A 17,384-nucleotide genomic window follows, 5' to 3' on the forward strand; every position below is an offset into this window, starting at 1 on the left:
CTGGACTATTACTTAAACATGTGTTTGAGTGTTGACTATTTATGTCGGCCCCTGCATCATGGCAGAAAAATACCAGAAAAAAAACTCGACATGCTGCTTCTTGTTAGAAATTATAAATAGATATAAATAGTTTCTGTGTAATATCTCCTCCTGTCATATGTGACTTCAGTCGTAATAACAACAGAATCTATGTAATGTGTGAATGAAATGAATGATTGTGGAGTCACTTCCTTGACTTCAGTTGACACTCAATAAAGAACAAAAAACCTTAGTTGGACTACTGACTTTTCTATATAGATTTTTAGCAATGTTTTGTTATAAAGTGTAGCTTTTATCTTAGTTAATGGGTGTTTTTTTTCAACCAACCCCTCTTGGTTTGTTTATTTGCTTTTTTATGGAGCCTATTGTACGTGGACATTGTGTGTTTGTTTATTTATATGCAATTATATGTTATTTATACCTGTTTTAAGTTGTTCCAAGCCAGAGGTGGAATGTACATTTACACAAGAAGTGTACTTAGGCATAGGTGTGAGAAGTGCACCTGCAGCACCCCCTGGTGGCGAAGCTTTAAAACTGCGATGACAATAAAATATATTATATATACATTATATTATATGAATATAATGCTTATAAATATCTCTGGACGACATCTCTCACAACATTTTGTATGTCATGTTTGGAGTGTGGGATGAAGAGAGGGATCATTTTAGTAATTTTAAAATGATTTAATTTATCTTCAGTGTGTATTGGCCAATCAGATTTGTCTTGATGCGATTGCGATTCAGCCTACGCATAGCGTGCACGCTCACTCACAGCCACACACAACGACTTCACCGAGGTGGAAAGGCAAGGCAATTTTATTTCATTTATATAGCACATTTCAGCAGCAGTGCAATTCAGCAGTGCTGTCTTATCGCAATTGCTAAATGTTCGATTGCTATCGTAAGTAATAGAGGCGACAAGGGGCAGCCCTGTCTGCACCCCCTGTTGATCTGAATTGGTTTAGATAGATTATTATTAGTTAGTTAGTTAATTATTTCTGCACTGTATAGCAGTTTCACCCAGTTACAAACACTGTTCCCAAGCCCAAATGTTTCTAGTACTTCAAACAGATATGCCCATTCCACCCTGTCAAATGCTTTCTCTGCGTCTAGAGACAAAAATGCTGTGTCTGGTACCTCTCTTTGGTTATGTAGAATATTTAGGACTCTTCTAACATTGTGAAAGCCCTGACGTCCTAAAATAAATCCATTTTGATCTCCATCTATAATTCCAGGTAGTAAACATTATAGTCTTCTTGCTAAGATTTTGCAGAGTATTTTTAAATCGGAATTTAATAGACTTATTGGTCTTAGATTCTCACATTTATCATTTGTCTTCCCAGGTTTAGGAAGAAGTATGATCAAAGCGCCCCTTAAGGAGGGAGGAAGAATCCCTTCTTGCAAAGATTCGATAAACATATCGAGGAGAGGTGCCAATAGCTTGGATTCAAACCTTTTATAAAACTCAATGGGAAGGCCTTCCGAGTTATTTTCCCCCCCAAAACCACCCTCTCCTCCTCTGAGATTTTAGGGATATTTAGATTGCATAGAAATTAACTTGGTCTGATATTTCTGGGTTCCTTTCAGAGCTGTACAATTTTTTGTAATAATCTCTGAATGGCGCATTAATTTTGATGGGGTCAATGATATCATCAGCCTTATGTCTTTTAAGCACAGTAATAGCCCTTTCAGTTTGAAGTTGTTTTAAGCACCAGGCTAAGATTTTACCTGGTTTTTCCCCTTGGTCAAAAAAAGTCTGTTTGAGTTTTAAAAGATTGGCTGTGGCTTTAGCAGCTGAGACTTCATTATATTGTGCTCTTAATAATAATAATTCTTGATGCAGTTTAGGGCGAGTGTCTTGAAAATATTTAGCCTCCAAGATCTTAATTTTTGACTCTAACAATGCTATGTTTTCATTTAGTTTTTTTAATTTGGAACCTGTGAAGTTTATGATTTGCCCCCTAATAAAAGCTTTAAAAGCTTCCCACCTTGTGCTTGCAGACATTTCGGATCTATTGACTGTAAAGTACAAATCCATTTGAATTTCAAGAAAGGAGATAAGGTCTGGATCTCTCAGCCACTTCTGCTGTACTCTCCATCTAGGTGGATCTCTTTTCAGGCCAGGATCTACATACCTTAAGCTATTTGGGGCGTGGTCTGAGATCAGGATGCTATCATAAGTACAATCCTTGATCTTAGACATCAGGCTCGCAGAAACTAGAAAATAATCAGTTCGGAATTATGATTTGTATGTGAAGATCTGTCTTTGTGTAGGTCCAATGTACAATTAAAATCACCTGCTATAATATATTGACCATTAAGGGCTGATAGAAAACAAGTTGTTGAAAAAATTGGGATCATCGTTATTGGGTGCATAGATATTAACCAAATTAAAAAGTTCAGACAAAAGTGTCCCTTGGACTACTAGGTATCTACCTGCTTTATCTGCAATTACCTTGGTAATATTTAAAGGAATAGACTTGTGGATGAGTGTCATAACCCCTCTCACCTCAGTATTAAAAGACGCTGAAAGTACGTTCCCCTGCCACCTCCTTCTATTCCTTATGTCCTCTTGTGGTGTAAGATGAGTCTCTTGAAGAAAAATTATTTGGGGATTCGGACTCTTCAACCTACAGATAATCATATCTTTATAGGTTTCACACAAGCAAGCAATAGTGTACCCGAAAGAAAAAGGGAGAAATGCAAAAAGAAAAAAAAAATAGAAAAAGAAAATGGGAAAAAGATAGGAAAAACCTCAACAGACGATCGAACAATATTGTATATGTATGTATTGTGTATTGTGTATTGTGTATTGTATGGAGTGTATTACCTTGAAACCAAAAAAATGTACACTGTATGTTAAAGGAGATAAAGCAAATACTATTCAATTATTTTGGATTGCACCCCAGACCTCAGCCACATAGAACAGTTATCTGTTATAGTTAGAATGGTTGCAGCAGATGACACAGACACCCCTACAGTGAAAGAACATTTCATAGGGTTCCTTGAGGTGGAATCATCCACGTGAGAAAGCCTCTCCAACCTTATTCTGAGAAGACTAGAAGAGTTTAACCTTCCCTTTGAAGACTGCCGGGGACAGTCTTACGACAACGGCGCCAACATGAAGGGAAAGTCAAAAGGCGTCCAAGCCAGACTTTTGAAACAAAATCCAAGGGCTTTATTTGTCCCATGTGGAGCACATACATTAAATCTTGTTGTTGCTGATGCAGCAAAAAGCTCCACAGATGCAATTAACTATTTTGGCTACCTACAGAGAATCTTTACACTATTCTCTGCCTCCACACAAAGGTGGACCATCCTAAAGCACCACGTCAAAACAACTGTGAAATCCTGGTCGGATACAAGATGGGAAAGTCGCATTAACAGTGTACAGGCTGTGAGATTCCAGACAGCGGAGGTGAGGGATGCCCTTCTTGAGGTCAGGGAGAAAGCCACTGATTTGATTTGTTGCAGTGAACGCCTAGACCGGCGGGGCAGGGTGTATAGCTGCAGACACAGCACCCCTTCTTTTCTCTGCTTCTCTTTACAGTCATCAGATTTACCTATCATATAATCAATAATATAGTGCCTCTCCTAGTTATGCTGTTATAATTCTAGACTGCCGAGGAAGTTCCTTCTTATGACACGCTCTTTTCTTTTGTTTCCTTTTATGCACATCCTGTCCCAGAAGTGCTTGTTACTAACCTAGCTCTGGGGAGTTTACTCCCCAGAGTCCTTATGTTTCTTCTTCGCCCAGAACATCGCCTCGGATTAGGGTGACACCAAGACCTGGGTCTTGGGTGCAGCTGTGGCTGTGGACCTGCTACACCCTGCTACGCTCTGCGATTCCCTGCAATGTCTGGCTACGTCCTGCCGCGTCCACCGCGTCCACCCATGCTCTGCTGTGCCACGCTACACCCCGTACCGTCATAACCCCAACCGTCATAACCCCAACCGTCAGACACCGCCCACTAAGAGTCTGGGTCTGCCGAGGTTTCTTCCTAAAAGGGAGTTTTTCCTCGCCACTGTCGCAATAGCCACTGCTAATGCTTGCTCTTGGGGGAACTATTTGAATTGTTGGGGCTTTATAGAGTGTGGTCTAGACCTACTCTATCTGTAAAGTGTCTCGAGATAACTCTTGTTATGATTTGATACTATAAATAAAATTGAATTGAATTGAATTGAAATTCTATGATTAATACTGAGGCACAGTCTTTGGCTGAAGAGGTTGGGTCATACTGCTTCTCCATTTGTAGTGTTGTGTGGTATGACATGCTGGCCAAAATTCATCATGTCAGCAAAGCATTGCAGTCAATGTCTATGCAACTGGATGTGGCTCTGAATCTCCTGAGGACAACTGAAGTCTCTCTGGTCAGCTACAGAAGCACTGGGTTCACTTCTGCTCAGGTATTTGCAAGAGATATCTGTGAGGAGATGAATGTGGATACTGTCCTAAAGCAGAAGAGGCTGAGAAAACCCAAAAGACAGTTCTCTTATGAATCCCCTGATGAGCCAGAGGGAGATGCGCTAAAGAAATTGGAAATTTCCTTTTTCAATGCCATTGTTGATGTGTCAGTTACATCACTGCAAGAACGCTTCAAGCTCTTGGGTGATGTTGAGGACAAGTTTGGAGTGTTGGTGAACTTTCCTAATTTGCCAGAGGAAGAACTCGCAAAGGAGTGCGAAACCCTCAGCAACGCTCTGAGCCACGTGTTGACGGGAGGGAACTGGCTCTCGAGTTGAAAAATTTCCCAGTGTTGCTAAAAGCTGGCATGACGACAATGGAAATTCTGAGTTACTTGAAGGAGAAGAAACTTGAAGAAGTTTTTCCAAACATGTGGGTGGCCCTAAGAATTGCTGTCACGCTGCCTGTGACAGTAGCTTCTGCTGAAAGAAGCTTCTCTAAATTAAAATTACTTAAGACCTACCTGAGATCAACGATGAGTCAGGAACGCCTCAATGGGCTTGCACTGATGAGCATCAACCAAGAGGTCTCAGGCAAAATATCATTTGATGATACCATCAATGAATTTGCCATTAGGAAGTCCAGACGAGTCAAATTTTAATGCTGCGTCAATATGAAGGTGAATAGAAATGCCAGAAACAACTGTTCATCTTTTATTATTTGAGATAGGGATAGAACTACAAGAACTTCAATCTTTTAATTTTGTAGTGGTACGTACAGTATCCATAATAGCACTTTTGTTTGTAGAGGGTATAGTTAATCCAGTGTATGGGTCATAATTTGCTAAAGTGTCCTTGCAGGTGCTTAAGAGTGTTTTTGCACAGTTTATGGAGTTAATCCAATTTGGTAAATATCCTTGAACATTATTTGTAGCATTTGTGTATGAAAAATGTATCACAGTTGATCCTTCAAGTCATAATTTGCTTGTTAAAGTGTTGGAGTGACTGTAAGAGCATTTTAGTTTGTTCATCCATTGTTTGAGTCATAATTTGTTAAATATCATTGACCATTCTTCTTATTCTCTTTCTGTATGTGCAATTTATTAGAGTGTATCATTTAAGTCATAATTTGCTTGTTGAAGTGTTGGAGTGACTATAAGAGCAAGAGCATTTTTGTTTGTATAGTTTCTGGAGTTCATCCATTCTTTGAATCATAATTTGTTAAATATTCTTGAGATTTTTTAGTCATAATTTGCTTATTTTTTCAGTGTCCTTAAAAGCACTTTTATTTCCACAGTTAATATATTTAATTTCATGTTAAAATCCTTTAAATATCTTTAATTTATGTATGGAGGTAGACTTTTTTTTTTTTGTGTTTTAACTTTTTTAAGATTTAAGATTTCTCCTATGAGCACCTTTACACTTTATGGAGTTCATCCATGCTTTATAACGGGCAGCTTCCCAGAAGTCCACAATCGATGCAGCACATAAGGTCTCACACTGCCCTTTACTGACAACAGTTGGGTTAGTACATTTACCCAGAAAGGTGAAATGCTACTGCACATTATAATTACTTTGACATATATAAAACTTAACAAAATAAAAATGTGATCATACATTTGTGTATATCACACCTACAATAATTGTAGGGCTGCCTAAAGCCTTTATATATATATATTTTTTTTTTGCATAGAATACTAAGCTATTCAAATAGTCTAAGAATTGTTGCCATGATTTTATAAATCATGTTTTAATGTTAAACATACATGTGGCAGTATCTGTGGGTGACCTCAGTGACAACCTTACCTACAGGCCAGTAAGCCTATCATCACTGGGGATTTATATTTGCTAATAATATATTGAATTCAGGTTTAATTTTTGAAAAAACACTTAACAAATTAACAATAATTTGGAGGGCCCCTGCATTGACTCTGAGGGGCCCCTATGGGTCCGGGTCTCCTGTTGAAGATCCCTGACTTAGACAAAAACATGGAAAAATAAGGTCAACGTTAAAAATCAAAGTTACCCTTATAGATAAAACTAGAGATACAACTTTATTGATCCTGGTGGGAAATTCAAAAGCTACCTGCAGTAGCTATATTTTGTTAAAAATAATTTACCCGCTGCAACATTAAAGTAAAGTGATGAACACATTAACACATCAATAATTATATTTTTTTATTTTATATATAAAAAAATTTTTTTATAAAAAAAATGTTTTCGGGGGGAGCACAGTCTCAGTGAAATTGTTTCTCTGTGATTTATATGCAGATGAGGAGATACTAATACAGTAACAAAAGCCAGAAGACAATTGACTCAAAGAAAGCCTTTTATTTTTCTGTTCAATAAAGGCAAGTAAAGAAAAATGCAAACGAAAAAACAAGAGTTGAATACATACTTCAGATGAGAGGAGCAGCACCTTGTCTGTCAATGAGGTTGGTTTGTACTTTTCACAATTTACCCAAGATAAAAAAACAAAAGCCTAAATTCATCAACTTTATTAGTGCATTTAACATTCCCTCCTGACTTTATGCCTCAGGATCGAGGGTTACAAATACAACTACATCATAAAATGTTCTACAGTGCAAGACAATCCGATGATAAATCTAAAATTTGTAGATTACCTCGTCACATTTTAACCTCCAGAGGTGTCTTAACACCATTTACTCAACAGAGGCCGAAATTCACAGTTTTAAAACAAACGCTACTTCATCACTGACTTCTTCACAGCGGTCGATTCATCATCACAATAAAAATACTTCATAAATTAAAAACATATATTTTTAAAAAACTGTAAATAAAAAGTATATTTAAAATCCTCACATTCATTACTTCAAAGTTCTATGAGGAGTTTGATGCTTTACAGTGTTTTTAATTCAAAGTTATTACTCAAAGCGAGGTTTAAGGATTAATGTAACCTGTGTGCAACTTACAAAATGTATAAGTCTAATACTGTCCTACTTTAAAAGAATTGTTTTCGACATTTCGAGACATGTGCTCATTCACTTTGCTGCCGAGAGTAAGAGGATCTCAGCCAGGAGACCGTTAGCTTAGCTTAGCATAAAGACTGAAAACAGGAGGTTAATTACAGGTAGCCTGGTTTTGGTTAAGGTTTTTTATGTGGGGTTGTGCACGGAACTATTGCCAATGCCAAATAAAACAAATGAGCTATAATGTGTCAATTAGTGAGCTTTAAAGGTGCCGGTAGGAAGTAGTTTAAATAACTTTTATTGAGTATTTCCATTTTATGCTACGTTATAGTAGAGGCTGACATTTTGTTCCTGTGGGTCACGGGGCATGGGAGTCAATTTCAATATTCATCACGTGCAGGGCCTGAAATGAACACCCGATCATGCGCCAAATGCATGTGAATTTTGCCATTTTGTCAGGTAGCCAATGAGAATTGAGTGATTCATTAGCCTGCATTCACACTGCTAAAACGCAGGTCTTTACTTTGAATGGAGGTAGTGTGTTGAGGCTGCGAAGAAAACGCAGCGGCCTGTGGCGAAAAGTTTTGGACCAATAACTGATCCCTTGGGGACGTCACAGGTACCTTTCTATATCATGACAAGGTATTATTAATTTGTACACTCTGCTGTCTATTTTCTAAGTAGCTTTCAGCCAAGAGTGAGCTATACCTCTTATCCTATACTTCTCTAGTTTTGCCAATAGTTTACTGCGATCTATAGTATCAAACGCCTTCAGATTCAACTTTTGGAGAAACACAGCACGACGCCACGCATGCTGTGGCCAAACATGTAACCTGAGATCAGTCTGTGTGGCCTGAGGCGGTGGGAGAGTCCCGTACAGGAAACATCACTGCCTCTATCACTGCCACAAGAAAGTTTAACAACACCAAAACACAAGCACTGAACTGCCCGGGATTTTGTGGAACAGCTGACTTTTTCCTCAGTCCCTTTGTCTCTTTTATTTCTCTCTTTCTCCGTGAAATGAAGTTGCCTTGAAGTGCGGTCGGAAACAGTAAGATCTATAAACAATCTGAAGGTAAACAATCATTGTGAAATATAAAGTCTACTTGTGCTACATTGGGGGGTAATGTCTCAGAAGGCTTACTCCTTAAAATGCACTTTGAACAACTTTGAATACCTAATTGCACTCCAAATTCAGCTGAAAAGTTGTCAGCTCTGATATAAAGTAGTTCAAACTAGCTCCACCTCAAGCTACAACAGTAAAATGCTGCTTTAACTGATTGATTGATAGCAGTTTGGGGTTCACTATCCCTAATCTGAGATAATTTAGCATCTAATATAGATATACGAGTTTGAACCCCATATGATTTTAACAAAGTGAAATGATTGTTTTTGTTAAAAGTCCCACTTCAGCGGGAGTTCCAGATGAAATTTTTGGGAACTTGGAAAATTCTGACTTCCCAGTTCAACTAGAACGCACCATTAGGCACAGCTTTGAGCTAAATGCTAATGCTAGCACATGTATGTAGGGTTACGGTGACTACATACTAGTATCTATCCGAAAAAGCAGAGTCCTAGGAAACTTGCAGCTTCCTCTGTTGCAGGAACATGCTACTCTTTTAAAAACTCTTTTAAACTGACACAAAACTACTCAGACGTTCCTGCTTTCAGAAAACATTTCCCATAAAGAAACATTTACACTAGTGACACATTCATAGATAACACAGAAGCAGAGTAATTTAACCCCAAGCTACAGGATGGAATATTTCGTTTTTTTGGTTAACTTGGTTAATAAAGAATCAGCACTGATGTGATTACGATGGTTAGTTCGATGATTTGGGTACAACACAAGTGCAGCCCACAGCGATAGCCTCAGAATCGTTTTTCACCACGAATTTGGTTTTGTCCCATGGGCACGGCGTCTTCCTCAGAACCACCAGCTTAACGACCACAGGGACAGAGTTGTAGCTCGTGTCTTCACGCCCGTTGATGATGCAGCCGTTACAAAGACACTTAGCGAAAGCGATCTCGTGAGGAAACCTGCTGTCGTTTCGGGATATGCTGAAAGGAGACAATCAGACGAAACAGACATCAAATATCGGAATCATTTATGTTTTAAATTTTTTTTCTTTATTCCCATTTGAAGCCAGATTTCCTGTGTGATGATAAAGCGCAGAAAGGAACCCAGGAAAAGGACATATAAAAGGACAAGTTCACATTTATTTAGAAACATTAAAGCTAGTGTGTAGTTTCTGTCGCCCCATTATGGCAATCTAAGTAATGACAACAAAACTGTCGGCGCATCCACATGATACAAGCCTTCTGTGATCACGCACCCCCACCCCTCCTCCACACAGTTGCTAGTAGCCAAGGAGGACATTGCTACATTGTAGCAACTCATTGCTACAACGGCTTGAATGTAACAGACGTTCATTAATATCAAAATGTTACGCACTAAAGCTTTAATCACTAGGGATGTATCGTGAATCGGTTAAAAATCGATATAAATGTGTAAAGATTCCAACTGGTTGAGATAAAAAATGAATCACGATGCAGTTTTGAGGTACGTCTGAGGTAATCTACTTTAGATTTCACTTGTTTGTCTACAGACGTCACTATGTCTTCTTAGTTTATTCATTTGAAGAGATTTCTTTCTAGTTATTTAGTTATTTTGATGTGGGATTTGTTTTTTTTTTTAAAAAAATCTTTTTTTAAATTTTTTTTTTTTTAAATTTCAGATAAAATACAGTTCCAGTGGCACTTTTGATAAGAGGACACATCTGTTGTTTTGCGCAGTTTATATAAATAAAGGAATATGTTTCAGTCATTTCTCTGCAACTCATTCTGTCATTGTGTCGTGAACTTAACATCGTAAATTGTGAATCGTGAGTTGAGTGTTTCGTTACATAGTTATCACATTAATTATAATCACTGTGTATATTAGCTGTGAAGTATTTGGGCAGTGGTGGAAGTCGTACTCAGATATTTTACTTGTGTGAAAGTAGCAATACCACAGTGTATATAATTAGAGCTGCAACCATTAATCGATTAGTTGTCAACTATTAAATTAATCGGCAACTATTTTGATAGATAAAAATTCTCTGATGTCAGCTTCTTAAATATGAATATTGTTCTAGTTTCTTCTCTCCTCTGTGACAGTAAACTGAATATCTTTGAGTTGTGGACAAAACGACATTTGAGGACGTCATCTTAGGCTTTGGGAAAACACTGATCCACATTTTTTTTTTTACCATTTTCTGACATTTTATAAATCAAACTAATCAATCTAATCCATTTATCTAGAAAATAATCATCAGATTAATCGACAATTAAAATAATCATTAGTTGCAGCCTTAGTAGAAATACGGTTACTCTAACCTTAACCCTAAGTCAAAGTTTAGCACTCAAAATTGAACTTAAGTAAAAGTACAAAATTATCAGCATTAAAATATACTTAAAAGTAAAAAAGTACTCAGTCTGCAGAATGGCATATTACCTTATATTAATTACTTTGTATACTGCTGGGTAGTTTTATCTGTAATAATCAGGCCCACATGGAATCTGCAGACTTTTTTTTTTTTTTACAGTTTTCAGGAGTGATCCAGAGAGAAAATCATAATTTTTTAAATTTTTTTTATTTTGGTTGGTTGGTTGGTTTTTTAGACCATACTCATAATCTGTTTATGCAGTCAAAGTTGTTAAAATTTGATGACCTTGTAAAATATAGTACAGCAATAGTCTTATACAAAGCATTCAACAATTTATTACCGCCTAACCTACAACGTTTTTTTATAACTCCAGTGCGAGCTTATGACTTGAGAGGTTTTGGATATTTTTCATTGCCGAGAGCTCAAAATACTCGTAAACGTTTCTGTGTGTCTGTATGTGGAGTGAAACTGGAACAAACTGGACTTACAACACAAGCAATGCCAAACTGTCAATCGATTCAAACTGTTATATAAACATCGGGTCTGGTCAAAATATAGAGATGAGGGTCTTTAATTTAAATTGCTGTTGTCTCATAGTGTTAATAAGTGCTCAATGTTTCCTTACCATTGTTGGTTTAATTTGTCTTTTACCATTATTGGTATATTGTCCATTACCATTGTTGGTTTTGTTCATTTTCTTTATATTGTTGGTATACAGTTTGTTGTAATGTAATAATTATTGTTACCTGTGGTAACGCCACCATGATCTTTCATTTGTAAAATAATCCTTGAACAAGTAACAGTGAAGCTGAATGTAGTAAGCTCTGAATGGGGAACTGGGGGTGGGATTAAATAAGTTATCTTCTTCCCACTCCCTTTCAGGTAGAAATTGATCATTTTATTTATATATTGTATAATTTTCTTTTGTTACTATTGTCTGCCTGAAATAAATGAATAAATGAAAAAAAAAAAAAATGAAAAATTTTCAGTGACGACCCCTGCTGTGTTTACGTGATTCCCCTGTGTGTATCTGCAGGACCTCGTCAGTCTAACCTGGAACACCTGAGGCTACATCTACACTTCTACGCTTTCATTTTCAACCAGCGTTTTGAGGCAAAAACGCACCTCCGTCCACACAAGAGTTTAAGCTCAAGTAGCCTCAGTTAAAAACAGAAAATACTTTGGAGAAAGAACAACGGTGAAAAGTAAGAGCAGGGATTTATTAGCTTGGAGCGACGACGCGGGAGAACTGTAACTGAAAGGTATGTAAATTAACATTAGTGCTGCGTTCCAGGCAACCCGTAACCCGTGTTTTCACAACCTTCTACCCCTGAAAGTGCCCTGAAACGGCAGTCAAACCCGTGAACTGGTACCAGATGGTTGTACTCCCAGTTACAGTTTTTGATGTCACACACACACACACATAAACAACAATGGCGACCCCTGTTGATGCTGTACAGACGCCGGTGATTAACGGTGAGAAATAGAAATAAATAGACATAAATAGGCAATGTAAAGTAATTCCGCACATTGTAATCAAAACAATACACATACGACTGTGTACTACTACAGGTTATGTTTATTAAATGAAGCCCAAAATATGTCGCCGACTAGAAATCGCTAGTATCAGCTAGCGCTAGCTAGCTAACGTCAACGTTAGGTAGCCACTAGCTAACGCTAGCTGGAAGGGTTTGTCGTGACTTTGCCTGCAACGCTACCAAGTCGTGAGTCGTGACTTAAAGTCGTGACATACCGACTAAAAATTGTGTCTGGAACGCAGCTTTTAAGTAACCAACAAGTTTTCAAACCAAAATGGGGGCAGCAGTGTTTCCAAATGTCTCCGTTATAGGGGCTCGGAAGCGCGGGAGTAGTGTGGAGGCGAGGTGTAAATGTAGCAGTAGAAAAGTGTGACCGTGTTATTTGGCTGCAGTGCAACTTGCTGCTTTTCCAGCTCTTTTCCAGTTTCTCCGTTGGCTTGGTTTGTTTCTGTTGTTAGTGGTTTAGTTTAGCATTAAGCTTGGTTTCCACTCGACCCTCACACACACCTGTCACTATTGTGAGTTTCTGTTGTAGTTTTTCCTGTTTTATTTTGTAGTCTGGGAAGTGCTGTGTCTATGTGTTGGCTGTTTCTATGTGTAGGCTGTGTTTATGTGTAGGCTGTGTCTATGTGTTGGCTGTGTCTATGTGTAGGCTGTGTTTATGTGTAGGCTGTGTCTATGTGTTGGCTGTGTTTATGTGTAGGCTGTGTCTATGTGTAGGCTGTGTCTATGTGTTGGCTGTGTCTATGTGTAGGCTGTGTCTATGTGTAGGCTGTGTCTATGTGTAGGCTGTGTCTATGTGTAGGCTGTGTCTATGTGTAGGCTGTGTCTCTGTGTAGGCTGTGTCTATTGGCGTTTTTCCATTACATGGTACCTGCTCGACTCACCTCGACTCTACTCGCCTCGCCTCGACTCGACACACTGTGCGTCCGTTTTCCATTGCAGATTTTAGTACCGCCTCAGCGTGGCTGGTCGTTATGCTGTATCGATGCACACACCAGCGCACAAGTATAAACATCAGGCCACTTGAGTTTGTTTTACAGTTCTATGGAGGCTCCACGCAGAGCTTTCGCCGTAGCCTGTGTAGCCTATGTAAAAGTGGCCTGATGTTTATACTTGTGCGCTGGTGTGTGCGTGGAGCCGGCCATGTGTGTGTGTACGTAGGCTACGGCGAAAGCTCTGCCGGAGCCTTCGCAGAACTGTAAACAAGCGGCGCCGCAGTAAACTACTGTGACCTAACGCGACACACACACAGAACGTCGAAGGTGTGTTGTTGCCAGAAGACACATTTAGTTTCAAATTAAGCTGGAGGCAGCAAAAAAAAAAACAGCTGGCTAAACTGTTTAAAAATAGCAGGTTTGTTCAGGACACCCCCGTCTGTCGCTTTCACGTCACCTTTTCGGCTCGCCTCAGCTCGCTGGGAACCTCGACTGAGGAGGTACTAAAAAAAGTACCTGTTAGCAGGTACCAGGGACTTTTTTTCGTAATGGAAAACCAAAAAAGGCGAGGCGAGGCGAGTCGAGCTGGTACCATGTAATGGAAAAGCGCCATATGTGTAGGCTGTGTCTATGTGTGTTTGTTTATGTCTGTTTTTGTCTTTGTGAAGCACTTTGGTGCAAAACGTGTTTGCTTTTAAAGTGCTAGTCCTATATAAATGAAATCAACTTAAAACATATTCGTAAATAAAAAGTAAACAAACAAAAAAAGATCTGAGTAGCCTACTACTTCTAAAATTGCAGTAGGCTAACTTTCACATAACTAAATATATAAGTACTTCTTCTAAAACTGCATTATTGTTACTGTTACTAACAGTAACTAAAGATCTGAGTACTTCTAAAACTGTAGTAGGCTATTTTAACTTTTACATAACTAAAGATATGAGTACTTCTTTTAAAACTGCAGTATTGTTACTTTTACTAACAGTAACTAAATATCTGAACACTTCTTCTAAAACTGTAGTAGGCTATTTTAACTTTTACATAACTAAAGATATGAGTACTTCTTTTAAAACAGCAGTACATTATTGTTACGTTTACTAACAGTAACTAAAGATATAAGTAGCCTACTTCTTTTAAAACTCCAGTATTGTTACTTTTACTTACAGTAACTAAAGATCTGAGTACTTCTTCCCAAACTGTTATGACAGTGCTTTCTGCTCAGATTGATGATGATAATGAATGAGCGGTTTTGTCCCTCCGCGGTCTCCGTAGCGGCATGTTTATTCACTTACTTGTACTTCCATGGTGACAGGGAGCGCCGGTTCATTGCTCCGCGCATTTCTGCGGCCGCCTCCACGCACGTCTGCGCGCCCTCCAGCTTTTGATAGGAGCTGAGGTTGCTCCAGTAAGTCCTCTCAAACCTTTCGACTCTTTTATTCAGCTTGTCCTCGCTGAGGCACGTGGATCCCCAGCCAGCAGCAGCAAAGAACAGCAGCGAGCCGAGAGAGATCTAAAACACGTAAAAAAAAAAAAAAGAACATGTTTAAAACGCTGTGGAGACTTTTGCTCAAACTGTTAACAGTGAGAGCGCGCGCCCTGTGGTTACCATGTGCAGGCTGACCCATCTGGTCATCTTGAGAGAGATGGAGAGGTCTGAGTGTGTCCGGCCGCTCCATCAGCCCCGCTATATATATATATACACACACACCGATATGTAGGCTGCCGGCGTTTGAATGGGGGGGAAAAAAAAACTTTTTAATTCAGGTATTTCCTTTTACTGAATCACTGCCTCAAAGAGAAACGGAGGAACATCAGCATCATGACCCCGCCCCTCCGCGCTGGGCGGTGTTTTTCATCAATGAGCTCAGATTTTACATTGAGGAGAGAGAGAGAGAGAGAGAGAGAGAGAGCGATATATATATATATATATATATATATATATATATATTTGTCCACATCTCAAAGAGATTCAGTTTAATGTCACAGAGGAGCGAAGAAACTATAAAATATTCACATTTAGGGCGCCTGGGTGGCTCACCTGGTGGAGCGCCCGTCCATGTGTAGAGGTATACTCCTCCACGCGGTGGTCGTGGGTTCGATTCCGACCTGCGGCGCTTTGCTGCATGTCCTTCCCCCTCTCTCTCCCCCTTTCATGTCTTCAGCTGTCCTATAAAGATAAGGTCCTAAAATGCCCAACAAATTAAAATAAAAAAAAAATGGTTCACATTTAAGAATTTGGATTGAAAATATTTTTTTTACTTTTTTCCATTTAAAAAAAAAATTGCTCAAACCGATTCATCAATTATTGGCGATTTAATTTAGGCCTAGTAGACAACTAATTGATTCATCTTTGCAGCTCTAAGATGGAGAGATAGATATACATTTTTCCACAGCTCAAAGATATTCAGTTTACTGTCACAGAGGAGAAAATAAACTAGAAAATAATCAGATTTAAGGAGCTGGAATCTGGGAATTTTTATCATAAAAAATGACTCAAACCGATTAAAATAGCTGCCAATTAATTTAATAGTTGACAACTAATTGATTCATCGATCTTAGCAGCTCTAAGATAGACAGACCTTTATTTATAGAAACTATACAAGAATATTTGGAGACCAATGCAGGCGGACAAATCTTGTCATCTTGAGAGACATGACATGATAAAGTGACTGTGGTATGATATGAAAGCATAACTTCGGTATTTTTTCAACCTGGACACTATTTTCCTATGTTTTTGTGTCTAAGTGACTGATGAGAACACCACTTTTTTGAAATTGGTCCAGTATTAAGCAAGAAAAGCGTAATTTTATGTTCATGAAACACATTTAATTTAAAGTCGACCGAAACTAAAGAAAACTATCAACAGTTGTCTTCATCTTTCCACTGTTCCAACAATCACCACTCTGGTTTGGTTGAAATAAACCCTTAATTCACCCATTTACATGTGGAGATATGCTGGCTCTATACACGCTAAAAGTAGTGTTTATTTAAATGGAGTCTGGTGTGTTTGGCCAGTTTATTTCAGAGCTGTTTCTGGTTAAACAAAAAGGATCTTACTCTTTGCAAAAAGCTATCTCTTTAGGGATCCTTTCCATAATGTTGTCAGACACTTAGAATAATAATCTGAACATGTCAGTGGCACTTTTAGTGGACGCAAATTGACGGTGCATAATTGCCCTATATAGGATTACATTGCAGCCTGGTTTGTTGCTGCAAGTTACAGCGTCATTTACAACACTAAACTGAATATTTTTGTATTTTGGACTGTTGGTCAACTTGTGAAGGGCATCTCACTTTCTATTCCCTCAGCAATTTATCAAGATAATAATTAAGCTAATCCGTCCATTGGAATGCCGAAGTTAGCCATTGTTGTCATTGTTCTGCTTAGTAGTTTAAGCAGTAGTTTAGTTTAATGAGAAGTGCCAATGAAAGGAGTAGTTAATGTGCTTATTATATGTATATGGAAGCATGTTGTGTTGCATGAGAGTATGTGCTGAGAGATATTTGTATCTGTTGTCTGTTGTCTTTTGTGTTGTTTTTTCTGTATTTGGTGTTGTCTTTTTTGTATTCTGTGTTGTCTTTGTAACGCTGCAGAATGGACAGAGTCCAAAACAGATTTCCCTTTGGGGACAATAAAGTATATCTTATCTTATCTTAGTATGAGAGAAGATCAACGAATGGGTCCCAGGCATGCAGGACCATGATCATGTTGGTGGCGTTAGTTTAGCTGAACCTTTAAAGGAACATGCCGACTTATTGGGACTTTAGCTTATTCACCTTAACTCCCAGAGTTAGATAAGTCCATACATACCCTTCTCATCTTTCAGAGAGTTGTAACTCTGTCCGATGGTTCCACCAGTAGCTTAGCCTAGCACGGATCCTGGAGGTAACCGGCTCCATCTAGCCTACTGCTCCCAATAAGTGACAAAATAACACCAACATGTTCCTATTTCCATGTTGTGATTTGTGATACATACTGAGAACTATATTCTCAGAAGGCGAAGCACTGCTGATCTGCTTGGGGCTTCTCAGGTGCTGCAAAGCATATCACTCCGCCCAAGTAGCAGAAGTAGCAGTGCTTCACCTTTCTGAGAATATAGTTCCC

General features: G+C 38.6%; 1 protein-coding gene across 1 annotated transcript; it reads right to left on the reverse strand.

Annotated features, from left to right (window-relative positions):
* Positions 1–8,304: 8,304 nt before the first annotated feature.
* Positions 8,305–14,912, reverse strand: LOC116067181 (interleukin-17C-like). Its single transcript, XM_031323510.2, has 3 exons — positions 14,886–14,912; positions 14,572–14,789; positions 8,305–9,436 (listed from the first exon to the last, which is right to left on the reverse strand). Exons 1-3 carry the CDS (start codon positions 14,910–14,912, stop codon positions 9,199–9,201), a joined length of 483 nt encoding a protein of 160 aa, XP_031179370.1. The 3' UTR covers positions 8,305–9,198.
* Between the last annotated feature and the right edge of the window lie 2,472 nt (positions 14,913–17,384).

This window comes from Sander lucioperca, chromosome 3, assembly GCF_008315115.2.
Source record: "Sander lucioperca isolate FBNREF2018 chromosome 3, SLUC_FBN_1.2, whole genome shotgun sequence".
Lineage (NCBI taxonomy): Eukaryota > Metazoa > Chordata > Actinopteri > Perciformes > Percidae > Sander > Sander lucioperca.

Coding starts and splice junctions, on each gene's coding strand:
- LOC116067181 (XM_031323510.2), bottom strand. CDS start 14,912: ATGACCAGATGGGTCAGCCTGCACATG. Junction 14,790..14,885: donor GATGGGTCAGCCTGCACATG/GTAACCACAGGG, acceptor TACGTGTTTTAG/ATCTCTCTCGGCTCGCTGCT. Junction 9,437..14,571: donor CTGTCACCATGGAAGTACAA/GTAAGTGAATAA, acceptor GTCTCCTTTCAG/CATATCCCGAAACGACAGCA.